This window comes from Trichechus manatus, unplaced genomic scaffold (genome assembly GCF_000243295.1).
Source record: "Trichechus manatus latirostris isolate Lorelei unplaced genomic scaffold, TriManLat1.0 scaffold00119, whole genome shotgun sequence".
NCBI lineage: Eukaryota > Metazoa > Chordata > Mammalia > Sirenia > Trichechidae > Trichechus > Trichechus manatus.
The window spans coordinates 6,147,574-6,161,677 of record NW_004444055.1 but is presented as its reverse complement, the minus strand read 5'-3'; the positions used below and the strand labels follow the sequence as shown (position 1 = coordinate 6,161,677).

The window sequence follows — 14,104 nt, the reverse complement described above, 5'->3', positions numbered from 1 at the left end:
CTGTTTTTGACAAATATTCTTACCAGAGTGCTCTTGTGTTGTATCTCTACATATTGAAACTATATCACTTTTGTTTTCAGATTACTGAATAAATCAAAGTAACCCTAAGAGTTTAGATTTTGTTGAGATGATAATCAAGAGAAAAAAATATTGATTTAGAAAATTTTGCTTGTAGATAGCAAATGTCAAAATATGTAAGAGTTTAGAAATAAGATTTTAAAGGATTCTGTTTTTTCAATTATTTTTCTTCTTAAAATCCTTTAACGATCTCTTGCTTTGAACATTTTACCTGTCATAAGCATAGGTAAGGTGCCAGTTGAAAACTAATTGTTTATCATTTGCTTTGTAAAATATTACTCATTTTCTTAGTGAAAGGTTAAATTCTCTCCTGAGAACTCTCATAATAATATCCTGTGTGTATCAGTAGACTTACCATTTTGCTTTATAGTTCTCTCTTTGTCATTTTGTTCCTCCGTAATGTGACTTCCTTGAAGCAGGGAATGTATATAATTCATCTTTGTTATATCCCCAGACCCAAGCACAGTGTGTAATGCCTGAATGGTGACCAATAATTGCATGCTAAGTGAAGGAAGGGAAAATAGGGGATAGAGTTTGTTCACCTAATTTAATTAAAGCTTAAGCATGCCAGCTATCACCTGAATTTAAATGATTGTTGAGCAGGAAGGGAATAATCTTATATCTTTTTAACCAACTGTTTGAAATACCAAACGTTAAGAATCTTACAAGAGAAGTGACTGAAATTCATATTATATCTACTGTTGTGATAAATCACATAAATTTCAGCTACATTTTGAATTATTTAATATTAAGGATAATTTATTTTTGGCCTTTTTTAACAGGAGGTAACAAGTCTCAAGGATGCCAAACAACTTTTGATTCAGCAGAAATTGGAGCTTCAGGGAAAAGTAGACTCCCTGAAGACTACTCTTGAACAGGAGAAGAAAAACCAGCAAGTCCTGAAAGAGCAGGCGAAAAAGGAAGAAGATGAGCTGAAAAAAGAATTCACTGAGAAGGAAGCTAAATTGGTTAGTGGGTAATGATGGCATATTCACCTTATGATAGAGCTCTGAATCAATCCAGCGAAAGGGGATTTTTCCACTTAAAAGTTATGTTTGAAGTGCTCACCTAGCATTTTAGATTTTGATTAAGAAAGCAGATCTAATTTGTTTAAATAGCTGACATGTGATTGGAAATATTTTACTCTAATCAGATTTTAGTTTATGTGAGTGAAAATCAGAGTAAAACATAACTCAAAAAAAAAAATTTTTTTTTAGTGTCAAAACCCAAAACAAACAAAAAACCAAAAAAAACCAAAAAACCCACAACTATATAGATTGAAGTAAATGGCATGAATGCTAATCATGTGAAACTCATTTGTTTGGTCAAAGTGTGCATTGAAAAAAGGGGAACGGAAACATCAGTTTGGAATTATGATGACCAGGGTCTGCCTTTCCTTCCTTAAGTTGTGCATGCCAAATGGGAAGCATCTGGCTTTCCTCTGTTGAATTACGTCCAAATATCCTCAGATAACTTGACCTCTGAATGGTTTAGGTGAAGAGTTAGTTTCAAGTCAAACCGTGATTTGAAGGGTTTATATTATTTTTTGGCAGGTTGATGGAGAGAAAAGGATGCATGTGGAGTTGGGAGATACAAGGAAATGCCAGCTTTGTCTCCAGGGCACCTTGCTATTCCTAACCATGTGTGTCTTCCCCTGCTCGGGTGGAAAAAGAAATCTCAAATTGCTTCACTTTAGCTTGACATTTTAAGAGGGTTGCTAACCATCATTTCAGCATTATGGTCTCTGAGCCAGCTCAGTTTACACAGATGCGGAATCGGTTTTATTAGTTTATAATGAAGTATGTTCTTTTGCCTCTTTTCCTGAAGTAATGTTATTTATGCTGCCAATATTTTAAATTCAATAAATAACTTAAATGTATTTTACACTACTTTTGTAAGTTTTTTGCCCATTTTTTCTTTTCTCAGCATTCTGAAATAAAAGAAAAAGAAGTAGGAATCAAGAAGCATGAAGAAAATGAAGCGAAACTTACCATGCAGATTACTGCATTAAATGAAAATTTAGGCACTGTAAAGAAGGAGTGGCAGTCTAGTCAATGGAGAGTTAGTGAACTTGAGAAGCAAACAGATGACCTACGGGGTGAAATTGCAGTATTAGAAGCAACGGTGCAGAATAATCAAGATGAAAGGAGAGCACTGCTAGAAAGGTGATTGATGTCTAGTAAAATTAATTTATTTCCATTGTAAGTGACAAAAAAGATTGTCCTAGTCCACTTTTTTCTTCAAAGTTTTAAAATAGAAGAATCTTGAGAAAAGTGCATAGCTCCTGCAGTGTTATTTAAGTTGCCATTTAAAATCTAACCCTTAAGACAATCAGGTAGTTTTAAATTACTGTATTGTATTTAAAGTTACTAAAGTAGTCCATCATTTATAGTCTAAATGAGTTTTTGATGATTTAAAAAAAATTAATTATCTCTTTCCAATCTATTCCAGATGTCTTAAAGGCGAAGGTGAAATAGAAAAGCTTCAAACCAAAGTAGTAGAATTGCAAAGAAAGCTGGATAATACGACTGCAGCAGTGCAGGAACTGGGCAGAGAAAATCAGTCCCTTCAGGTAAGTCACTGGGTGATGTGAGACAGTTTCTTAGTTTAAATTTACCTCTTAGTAAAAAGCGTATTTTCAGTCTTTTTTTTTTTTTTATCTCATATAATTAATAAATCCTTTTGAATAGCTACTGTCTGTCAGTATTGTAGATGTTATGAGTAATTAAATATAAAAGAAAAAGGACTTGTCTGAGAGACCCCAGGCATTATTTAGAGAGCATGTCATTCATGAATTATCAGTACTAGACAAAATTTACAAAATTTCAGACTATTAAAGAATAGATGAGTCAGTTTGTGTTAAAGAAATGGTCAGAATATTTGCTCAGTGTCCTGAGGGTGGGTGGAAAATCACCGATGATTAGAAGTCACCAGTGCCTTTGAGGAATAAAATTTGGTTTATTTTTACTTTTATCTTATCATTTGGACTTAGGAATGTAGCTACTTTTGGTAGCAGAATTTCTGATTTTTAAAATTTTATCCCATGTTGCATATAATAAAAAATTTTTTATAAAACTCTGGAACCAAATTAGAAATGTGCTGTCATTCTTTAAAACATTGAATATTATGATGTATTGAAACATCTTTTTGTTTTGTTTTTTAAATAGATCAAACATACACAAGCATTGAATAGAAAGTGGGCTGAAGACAATGAAGTACAAAACTGTATGGCTTGCGGAAAAGGCTTTTCAGTAACTGTGAGACGGGTAAATGATTTTGTTCCTCTAGCTATGTTTCTGCATTTTATTCCTCAGTGACAATTAATGTTTTAACCATCAAAATAGTCCTGCATATCACAGATATTAAAAACTTCCCATTTATTAGTAGACTTTAATTTACAACTATATTTATTAATTAAACTTAATGCAGTCTAGTTTCTGTGTTTGAATTTTATAGTCTTAAATTCAAGCATTGCCTAACTACTGAATCACCCTATGGAGCAATCATTTTCTGAATCGGTTCTCCAGTATGAAACTTACCATGTTTCAGCAATAGTTGGGTTCTTTGAAAGGGCGAAAAAGCAGAGATTTAAAAAAAGAAAAAGAAAATGTATTCTAAATAATACCATCATGTGAAGAGTCAAGTTTACATCCTACTGAAGGCATTTTGGCTAGAACATTTGGTGGATAGGAATAGCATTTTTTATCTGCTGGGGGTGCTTTATTAACAACACTTTAAGAATTGCCTCCTAGGGTTCTTTTGAGAATTCCGTGATATAATCCGTATAAAATATTTAGCTTAGTGTCTGATAAATAGAAAGCATTCAATAAATTTTAGCTATTTTTATTTTAATATCACTCAGGGATTAAATTAACATATTGAAATAGTATATTATTAAATAATACACCAATTACTTGAAAGTTAATATATCTTTACAGTGTAGTTTGTAAGATTCATGTAGTCTCATAAAGTTTTCTCTGTAGTTTTTATGCTTGAAATTCTTTAATTGTTGTCATTTACAGCATCACTGCAGACAGTGTGGAAATATCTTCTGTGCTGAGTGTTCAGCCAAAAATGCCTTAACTCCTTCTTCCAAGAAGCCTGTTCGTGTCTGTGATGCATGTTTCAATGACTTGCAAGGATAATGGATTATCACAACATCACAGTAATATTACACTAACATTAGATTTTTAATAAATGCACTTAATAGAGTACTTGGACTACTATTTGATTTGGACAGCGGTTGCAATACTAGACCAAATTAGAATTCGTATATTTTGAAAGGTTATCAATATCAAGTAAAACTCTTCTATTTTTGTGAAACTTGGGTTCATCTTTCATTATTTTTTTCCATTTAACCCCCGGGGTTTTATGCCAAGTTTAGAATTAGCCAATGAAATGTAAATAAACTTTGGACAGAAAATAGCAATGTATTTTTTTAAATATAATTTAATTGTTCACAAATAACATGACTATGATTCCATAGCTTCTTTCTCCCAAATTTAAGGTACAAAAATGTACTTAAAGGATGTTGTCACTTGTGTTTTTGTTGCACAATAATGCATTATTATATAAGATATTCTTTGTGAAGTCATGCACAGAACTGTAAAACTTTCTAACAAACTTTTTTTCTTATGTATAGGTCCATAGATCAATTGCACTGTTATGTTATAAGTTTACTACTTGAGTATTCTAAATACAGTTTATTTTAAAATATGTATTAACCATGAATTCAAACATGGCCTTTGTTTTAACAGTACAGATAAAATTCTCTTGGAGGGATTTTATGAAAACCTCTATAAAATCAATTTACTTACTTTTTGGTTATCCTGGGGTTGTATTTTAAAGATTAGAGTTAATTTTTCTTTTTGTCTTTTTCTATCTCACTTTTAAACCCCTTCATACTCTTTATTATGAACCTTAAAAAGCTTCCTACCTTCATCCCCAATTGGAGGATGAATAATAGACACTGTATAATGGTCCCATTCTTTGTTTCTGGTAAGTGGGAAGTCTTCTGAGATTAGCCTTCATATTGTAACTTCGTTTGGTCTCTCCAGCATCTTCAGGAATCTGGGTTTGCTTTTTTTCTTAAGGGATCTATTTTTTTCTTAATTTGGTTTAACCTTCCCAAGCATAGCTTAGCTTCACTGTAATTGTTTTATAAATCTGCATCTTCTAGTAATTGATATTGCTACAGCCTTATCTGTAAAAACAAAATTAAAAAAAATAATAAGACATTAAATATTCTACTTTATATTTCTTATCTATTAGGGAAGAATTTTTCAGAGTTGTAAAACTGACTTAAACTTAAATTGATTCAGAATTTGGGGCTTCATATCAACTGGGAAATCTTTTTACTTTGTAAAAATAATGCTGAGCAATTACCTTGCAGTAACAGCTGGACAAGAAAGTATCACCAAAAATAAATGTATTCAGAAATCCCAAAGTTAATTATGAAAACTGAAACAGCGTAAACACCATTAGGATAATGAATGATTAGCCTATTTGTATGTGGAATAATGGCATTGAACTTTAACTTATTACAGTCTCAGTAATTTGGAAAATGGGACAGAGTCAGCATTAATACTGGTTTATTACTTTCTTTAGAGAAGAAATACAATGTCACACATTTGTTCAGTGCAGTCATTTGCTAACAATAACAGGGAAGGACTGAAGTTAGCATTTCATTTACAATAAATAGTTTGTAATATGCACTTGCTTTCAAATGCCATGCTGAATTAAAATGATCATGTTTATACTATGCCTGTGACATACATAAACTAAAAGAGATTGCCATGTATTCGTTTAATTATAAAAAAAAACAAAAACACTTAAGTAAACCTTGTTGTTATTAAAGACACTGATTGAGTCCCTGGACTTAGAAAAATGTATATATCCTTAAGCATAAATAATGAAGAAATACAATGATTCTTTATTTTTTAATTTTTTTTAATTGTACTTCAGGTGAAGGCTTACAGAAGAAATAGTTTCTCATGAAACACTAGTACACATATTGTTTTATGACATTGGTTAACAACCCCACAACATGTCAACCCTCTCTCTTCTTGACCTGTTGTTTTTTCGTGAAAATATACATATCCAAAGATACACCATTTCAAAAATTTCTACATGCACAGTTCAGTGACATCGACTACGCTCTCCCAGTTGTGCTGCTATTCTCACTTTAGATGAAGGCTTACAGAACAAAATAGTTTCTCATTTAACAGTTAGTACACATGTTGCCCTATAACAATGGTTAACAACCTCACAATGCATCAACACCATCCTTACTCAAACTTGGGTTCCCTATCACCAGCTTTCCTGCCCCCTTCTGCCTTCTGGCCCTTGTCCCTGGACTGCTGTGCCTCATCAGTCCTATTTGGTTTTATGGGGCTGTCCACTCCCCGGCTGAACGGTGAACCTCGGAAATGACTTCACCACTGAGCTAAAAGGGTGTCTGGGGGCCATACTCTCGGGGTTTCTCCGGTCTCCTTTAGGCCAGTATATCTGGTCTCTTTTTTGGAAGTTAGAATTTTATTCTACATCCTTCTCCAGCTCTGTCCAGAACCCTCTGTTGTGATCCTGGTCAGAGCAGTCAGTGGTGGTAGCCAGGCACCATCTAGCTGTACTGGACTCAGTCTGGTGGAGGCCTTGGTAGCTGTGGTCCATTAGTCCTTCGGACTAATCTTTTCCTTGTATCCTGTTCTCTTCATTCTCCCTTGCTCCCGAAGGGGTGAGACGAGTGGAGTACCTTAGATGGCTGCTCACAGGCTTTTAAGACCTCAGACGCTTCTCACCAAGGTAGAATGTAGAACATTGTCTTTATAAACTGTGTTATGCCAATTGAGCTAGATGTTCCCTGAGACCATGGTCCCCACCCAGCAATTCAGTCCCCTCAGGGAGTTTGGATGTGTCTATGGAGCTTCCATGACCTTTCCTTGTATAAGTTGTGCTGGTTTCCCCTGTATTGTATACTGTCTCACCCTTCACCCAAGATACCACTTATCTATTGCCTATTTAGTATTTCCCCCCACTGCTGCCATCCCCAATGATTCTTTATTAAAATAATAGTTGGATAATATAAACTGAGCTAAAATTATTTATGAATTTGCATATACTTCCAAACCCTGTCAAATAGTCTTAATTCTCCACTTTAACATAGAAGTAACTTAATAAACACAGACATTCACAGTTCCACTGTTATTGCTTTTTTTAAAATTAGTAAAATTCATAAGAATTCTTCAGAATATTTGTTTGCTTCATCTCCTGTAATTAAATGCACTGATGGCCTTCTCCCTGCCTACCACCACCTCCTTTCCCCCATCCACATACTCAGAAAAAAAATTATGGAGGACAACAAAGGAAGCTATATGCATTTGAGTGATTTACTAGTTTTCATCTAACTAATCTCTTTTCATAGATCCTGAATAATTTACCACGGGCTGCTATATTGATACTATTGTAAGTGGAATCTAACGTTTTTGTGATTAACTCTCATACGCTTAAGATGTTCTGGAAACAAAAATTAAAGGGTTTTGTTTTTAGTTCTTTTAAATTAAAAAGTCATCTTCTCTGAGTCTTTATTGGCTGTACCCTTTAGGTGTGTGTTGGTACCATTATTTTGTCAGTGAGATAGAGCTGGCACACACAGAGCCCCAGCTCTTGGCTCCAATGCAAAGCTTATTGGCATTATGTGTTAGTAAATTCCAAACCCCAGCATCGAAAAGTAAGTTAAAATCGAGTCTTGCTGGGTTAGTGTACAATAAACTATACCTACAGAATTTTTTAAATAGAAAGATGGCAAAGCTGCTGGTATAGAGTTTGTTCATTTTGTAAGAAAAAAGGGAAAGAAACACAAAACCTCAATGTTGTATACAAATAAAATTTTGTTCAACTACCTCTTAATGTGGAATTAGCTAGTTTAATATTTTCCTCACAGTAATGTTAAATAGTAACTGCCAAATTTGTTAGTTTCCCATCTCTCTTAAAAAGTCTTTATGATTATTTTATATAATTTCTAGAATTTTAAAGCTACTTTTTTTTTAACCTTGCATTTGCATAAAAACGGTTAGCTTTTAAGTGGAAAGCAAATTATGATCATGTATTTTGATATTCATGACCTATTTGACTGCAGCAGTTTTTTTTAAATGCACTTTGGCTATAAAACCATGGATGATTTGATCCATAAGATTTAAATGTGCCATCAATTTAGTATTCCAAGACATGAGCTTGATGAATGGTATTCTGTAATTATAATGTGCCACACATTATTGTGTCTTAATTGCCCTTTGCCTGAATTTTAATGATCAATTTGTTATTGTTGCAGATGTGAATATTGTGCATAAACTTGCTAAATTTGTGTATAATTGTATAAAATAGAATTGGAAATAGCTAAGTTCTTTCTCTGTAGAAGTAATGAATTTATTGTAACATGATGCAGTTATGTATATGAAATACTGTACTTGAACTGGATCATATATTCATAATTTCTGTAGATACTTTTGCATGAATATTTTCTCATTTAGTTTTTGGTTTCATTATTTGTTTTGTGTTTATTACTTGTGATCATGTAGTTGTGCCTTATTTTGTGAGAGAGTTTAGCTCAGTCAATATTGTAATTTCTAAACTCAGTGATTGGAAAGGTTATTGATTGTAAATATACTGATAAATTACATGGCTCAGCATTTAAATCTGTACAAAGAACAATGGAGGGATCCTTATTGAATTGTTGCTTTTTTTTAAATATGTTAAAGATGATATTAAAAAGCATTTCTTTCTAGTAGATGTATTCTGTGATTATAAATTACTTCGTCTATTTAAAAAAAGAGAGAACAAGATATTAGCCGTTTTGCATTAATTTATTTACAAAATATTGGAACTTTGCACTTGGATATAGGCAGTGGCGAAGTTCATCATGCTGTGCAGCTTAGAATAGTAATCATTTTAAGTTCATGATTTCAAAGGAAATTATGAATGCCATTTTGCTTAAGACATTCTCTTTTCATTCATTATTGTGTACCAAAACTAAAATATTTTAAAAATATTAAATTAATCCCTTTTTTCATTGTCTATCTAAGTTTAATACTCAGATGCCCATTTAAAGATAATTTTCTGAGGGCTCAGGGTACCATTGTTTTCTGCTTTCTTTGTTTTCAAACTGGGAACTAGGTTATAGAGGGTTTTTTTTTCCATTTCACTCTCATGTGCTTCCCTCCGAAGAGTATAATGTGTAGATCCTCAAACAGGTAATATTTAATTATAATATAATTTATTAGATATGCTATTCTGTGAGCATTATATAATTCAGTTTATATAATACTCACTCATAAGCTGTTTTACATACTTTATTAATTTAGTTAGTCTTTCCTTTTTAGAGGGCTTAAGGGGGAAACTAGTCTTTTATACAGATAAAGATATGGTTTCTGGACTCGGGACTAAAGGTATCTTGAACAATCACCTAAGCCTAGTCCATTCTCCTCCTTTGAGGTCAGTATACGTAAAAATCTCTGACAGATGATTGTTAATATCTTTCTAAAAATGTCCATTCTTTGTAGCCAGACATTTTTTCTTAAATTCTCTCTTGCATAAATCTGTATTGTCTGGCCCTGGATATAATTGCTTTCAATTCAGTCTCATTCAGATCCTATCTCTAGGTTCACACTTGAAATCTGTTCTACTTCTTTACCTTTCTTTCCCCTCATGCTTTCCAAATTTTCCTTTCAATTTTACTTACTCCTAATAAGTGTCTGTCATTGTTACAAAGAGACTATGGCTGTGACCCTCCATTCTAATCGTGCTTGTTGCCCCTTGCACAAGAGCCTTTCTGTTGCACTTGTCAGTACAGCCTTGTTTGCTTGGTGAAATTTGCATTTTCCTCAAGTAGTTACTGTGCATATGACTCCCCCAAACTTCATCCTCTCTATCCCGTTCTCCAACTTAAAGAGATCAGTTAAGATATCTTTTGTCTTGCAGCCAAATCTGATAAATGTGCTACTTCCATTTTGGAACTTGCAAAAGGTACCTATCCTGCCTGGAATTGAAGGTTGTGAACTTCCATTTTATATGATCTGACCCTAATAGCTGTTTGCTTAAATGCAGTTAATAGTATACGTCACTCCCTGATAATACTATTATTCAAGCTGCCTTCGTAAAAATGTTAATGACTTTTCAAATCCTTCCAGGTAAAATTAAAAGCAACTACACTGTGCTAAAATACACAGACACATGCACAAAAACACAGTTAAAATCAGGAAGTATTTTTATAGCAAACACCATCATTCATCTAAAAATGAGGTTAAGAGGAAGATACCTTATTTGAAAATCTCCTATATAAAAAGTGCTAGCTGGTGAAACTGGAACAGATATTTATTGTTTTTTTCCTTAAATAAAATAGTGGAATTTCATTTTTGGGCTTTTCTACTTCCAAGTTAGAGTACTATAAAGTATACCTGAGATAAATGAACTCTTGGATAACGGGAATTAAAAAAAAAAAAAAAAAGCTGCTATTAAAGTCTAGGCCTTACTTATTGCTTACTATATTAAAGTGGAGGGGAGGGCATTGGTGGTTCAGTGGTAGAATTCTCGCCTTACATGCGAGAGACTCGGGTTTGATTCCTGGCCAACGCACCTTATGGGCAGCCACCATCTGTCACTGGAAGTTTAGGTGTAGTATGTTTCTAAACAGGTTTCAGCAGAGCTTCCAGACTAAGATGGACTAGGAAGAAAGGCCTGTTGATCTACTTCTGAAAATCAGTCAGTTAAACTCCATGGATCACAACAGTCCAATCCCTGACAGCTAACAACAATAATAATATTAAAAGAGCAATCAGACTTTGTATCGAAGGAGTTATTGTGTTTGAGGTAGGACTGTAAAGCAGTAAGACTGACTTACAAACCATATAGGAAAATTGATTTCATTATTTTACAGATACACACAAGGAAAAATGCTAGAATTCATATTGGAGGCAAGCAGTGGACATTGTCTTCCTCCTGACACCCCATTTATCTGATTATTCACCCTTTTACAAATTATGGTATCACCATACTTCACTCGCACCTCTTACAAGCCTGACTAACACATTATAAGCTAGTCTGGATATCAGTATATACTTGCCAAGAAATTCCCCAGAGCTGAAATCTGTTGTGGTCATTAATCCTCTGTACTGAGGATTTTCTTAACTCAAATTCTCAAATTCTGGAACTCCTTTCTGATGCCCATTTCCTTCTAGCTCATCACTAGGTAAGTGTTGCAAAAGCTTGGATGAGAGAATACTTAAAGCTCTAATATCTAAAAAGGTATGTGATAGCTTATTTTAAGTCCTCAAATGTGTTTTAGATTCTTAAATTTCAGAGGATTCTGCAGGCAGTGTGAAAAGGGAGATTTTCTTGGTTTCCTGACTCTTCATAAAGCAAGAGATTGCTGCAGTTATTTGTGCCATCCATGTTTTCTGAAAAAAAAGAATATATATATATATATATATAGAGAGAGAGAGAGAGAGAGACTGATTAGAGTAAGCTGACAATTTCTCACATATTTGGATTAACATTTTCCATTATATTTACTGGTTTGTTCTTTAAAACTGAAGGCTAATGAAATATTTGCACACATTTCCCATTTTCTTTCTTACATCAAACACAGCATAAATTTATCACATGAAAACACAATGGATTAAATGATTATGGTATGTGAGTTGGATAAACAGTCATGAGTAATCAAGGAACCATAATAGTCAATGATGACTAATTAGAAAAATAAGTACTGAGAATATAAAATGGAATTCCTTCAATTTCCATTTCATGTGGAAATAGTTCTTAATCAGTGGCATAATTTGAAAAGCAGACTTTGATGAAGGTGACCCAGGGAACTGAGTCCTTAAGAATAAGAGTGTATGTGTGGTGTGACCACATTGTTGCTTTGATGAAAGCCAAACAAGGGAAAGACAAAAATGGAAACTTCTAAGATAGAGAAACCAGAGTCAGAAGGGCATCTGCTCTTTCAACTCCATAGCTATAAAAGCAGTGGTATATTTTCAAAGGCAAAAGACATGATCATTATTACAGCCCACCCCTCATTTTATATTAGATTATTTGCATACTGGGACTTGGGAATTTGATTGGAGCATCTTAAAAGTTAATCATGCAATCCAAAGCAGTTCTTCCCCCCACCTGCCCACAGAAACTGCTTAGCTCAGAGGCAGCTTGGGCTTCTGAAGCAGGAGAAAATGAGGCGGCTGCAATTGAGGAAATTGTCAGCTCTGAGGTTTCTGAGCACAAAGTGGACTGGATGTCCCCCTCCCCTCCTCCCAACATCTGCCCTTTGCAAAGGGGGTAGGGAGAATACACAAAACTTTCCATTCACTGTTCCTTAAGAGGTTTCGGGTAAGATTTTTTCTTGCATACACTGAAGAATCAAAGACCTCCAAAGTTAAAACACATACTTTGATGTTTTCCGTTTGGGCTTGTAATAAGAATGCTGCTATACATTGGCGATATCCGTTTTCGTGTTGTATAAGAAAAGCATTTCTCAGCCCGAAGACTAGAAGAAGATATTACAAAGAGAAAAAGCCAAGTCATTTAATATGAAATCCACAGTTTCTTCTCAGTACAGAACCTGGTTTATTTTTAATGAGGCAGTAGGTTTACATAGGTACCAAAAAAAAAAAAAAAACTTCTGATTCCTAGGCCAAGACTCCACTGTGTCCAAATAGAGCCACTTAAAAATGAAAACCCTCTCTTCCTTAGCGAGAAATTTCTGGGCTTGATGAAATGCAATTATAGCTTAAGTGATGGAAAATGGGCTCCTCGTAGAACAAGCTAAGCATATTAAGTGGAAATTTTTATTAAAAAAATTATAAAATACGTAAAACAAGGTAAGTGTTTCTTTTTTGTCACTCACCACTCCTTTTAAAATGATTTATTCTTGTATGTAAAGGGAAATCACATCAAAATGATCTACAAAGTAAGATGTAGCAAAAATTCGAATGCACCTGAATGCTTCATAGCAGGCTAAGAAAAACTAAAAAATGGACTCAAATTCAGCATCCACAAAATTGAGATATGAAACAAAACAAAAAACCGTGTTGGCATGGTTTCTGTGTTTGCAAAAGAAACAGACTGCCTGTCTGTGTCACTTCTGTCATTCCCTAGCTGGTCTCTTAAAAAAACGACCAGAGATACTGGGAGAGCAGATTTCTTTCTTTCTTTTTTTTTTTTTATTTTTAATACAGCAGAAGCTCATAAAATGAAAACTTCTTCTTGAATTATTAATACAACACAGGGAATACACTTCTGCAACCTCTGTGTTCTTTCTGCAGTTGATTTATGTTTAGAAACAAAACAGGATCGTCTCCTGGTCACACCAAGTACTGCAGAGAGGATGAGGAGAGCAGCTGGTTTTTATCCTCGGCTGGTCATTAAACTGATGCTTGTCCATTGTCATTATTTTTATTTGTCGAAGTCTGTGAATTTAACCAGACTTCCCAAGGCAGGTTAGGACTCGTTTCAGAATTGTGAATACAAGACTTTTATCTTCTTAACTGCAAAATTTCCACTGTCATAAATTATACTCTTAGCATTCTAAACCACATAATTCCTAAATTCTACTACAACAAATAAAGTCTGTTAAGGTCATGAAATTCTGTCCAGCTTCTCTGGGGTTAGGGGACTTGAGCTTACTAAAATGGCTTTCTGCCCCGGATAATTAAAGCATTATTGAAGAAGAAGAACAAAGTAGGAGGCTTTGCACTACCTGACCTCAGAACCTACTATACAGCTACAGTAGTCAAAACAGCCTGGTACTGGTACGACAGATACATTGACCAATGAAACAATTGAGAACCCAGATGTAAATCCATCCACCTATGGTCACCTGATCTTTGACAAGGGCCCAAAGTCCATCAAATGGGGAACAGACAGTCTTTATAACAAATGGTGCTGGCAAAACTGGATGTCCATCTGCAAAAAAATGAAACAGGACTCATACCTCACACCTTATACAAAAACTAATTCAAAATGGATCAAAGACCTA

At 34.1% G+C, this 14,104-nt stretch overlaps 2 protein-coding genes and 1 non-coding gene across 4 annotated transcripts in view; 2 read left to right on the top strand and 1 right to left on the bottom strand.

The window, feature by feature from the left end:
- Positions 1-6,097, top strand: part of LOC101352813 (early endosome antigen 1) — a 150,187-nt gene extending 144,090 nt beyond the window's left edge. Inside the window, exons 24-28 of the mRNA XM_023738584.1 lie at positions 861-1,046; positions 2,005-2,243; positions 2,530-2,650; positions 3,246-3,344; positions 4,101-6,097. Coding sequence (XP_023594352.1) covers positions 861-1,046; positions 2,005-2,243; positions 2,530-2,650; positions 3,246-3,344; positions 4,101-4,223 — 768 coding nt within the window. The 3' untranslated portion in view covers positions 4,224-6,097. The remainder of the gene's footprint in view (positions 1-860; positions 1,047-2,004; positions 2,244-2,529; positions 2,651-3,245; positions 3,345-4,100) is intronic.
- Positions 6,098-10,561: 4,464 nt separating this feature from the next.
- PLEKHG7 (pleckstrin homology and RhoGEF domain containing G7) overlaps positions 10,562-14,104 on the bottom strand; it is a 42,371-nt gene continuing 38,828 nt past the window's right edge. For both annotated transcript variants that reach the window (XM_004384201.3, XM_023738561.1), the window contains 2 exons: positions 12,516-12,613; positions 10,562-11,525 (listed from right to left, as the gene is read on the bottom strand). In XM_004384201.3, the coding sequence (XP_004384258.1) occupies positions 11,418-11,525; positions 12,516-12,613 (206 nt within the window). In that variant the 3' untranslated portion in view covers positions 10,562-11,417. The remainder of the gene's footprint in view (positions 11,526-12,515; positions 12,614-14,104) is intronic.
- Positions 10,634-10,704, top strand: TRNAV-UAC (transfer RNA valine (anticodon UAC)). Its single transcript has one exon. It is a non-coding gene; the product is annotated as a tRNA-Val (tRNA).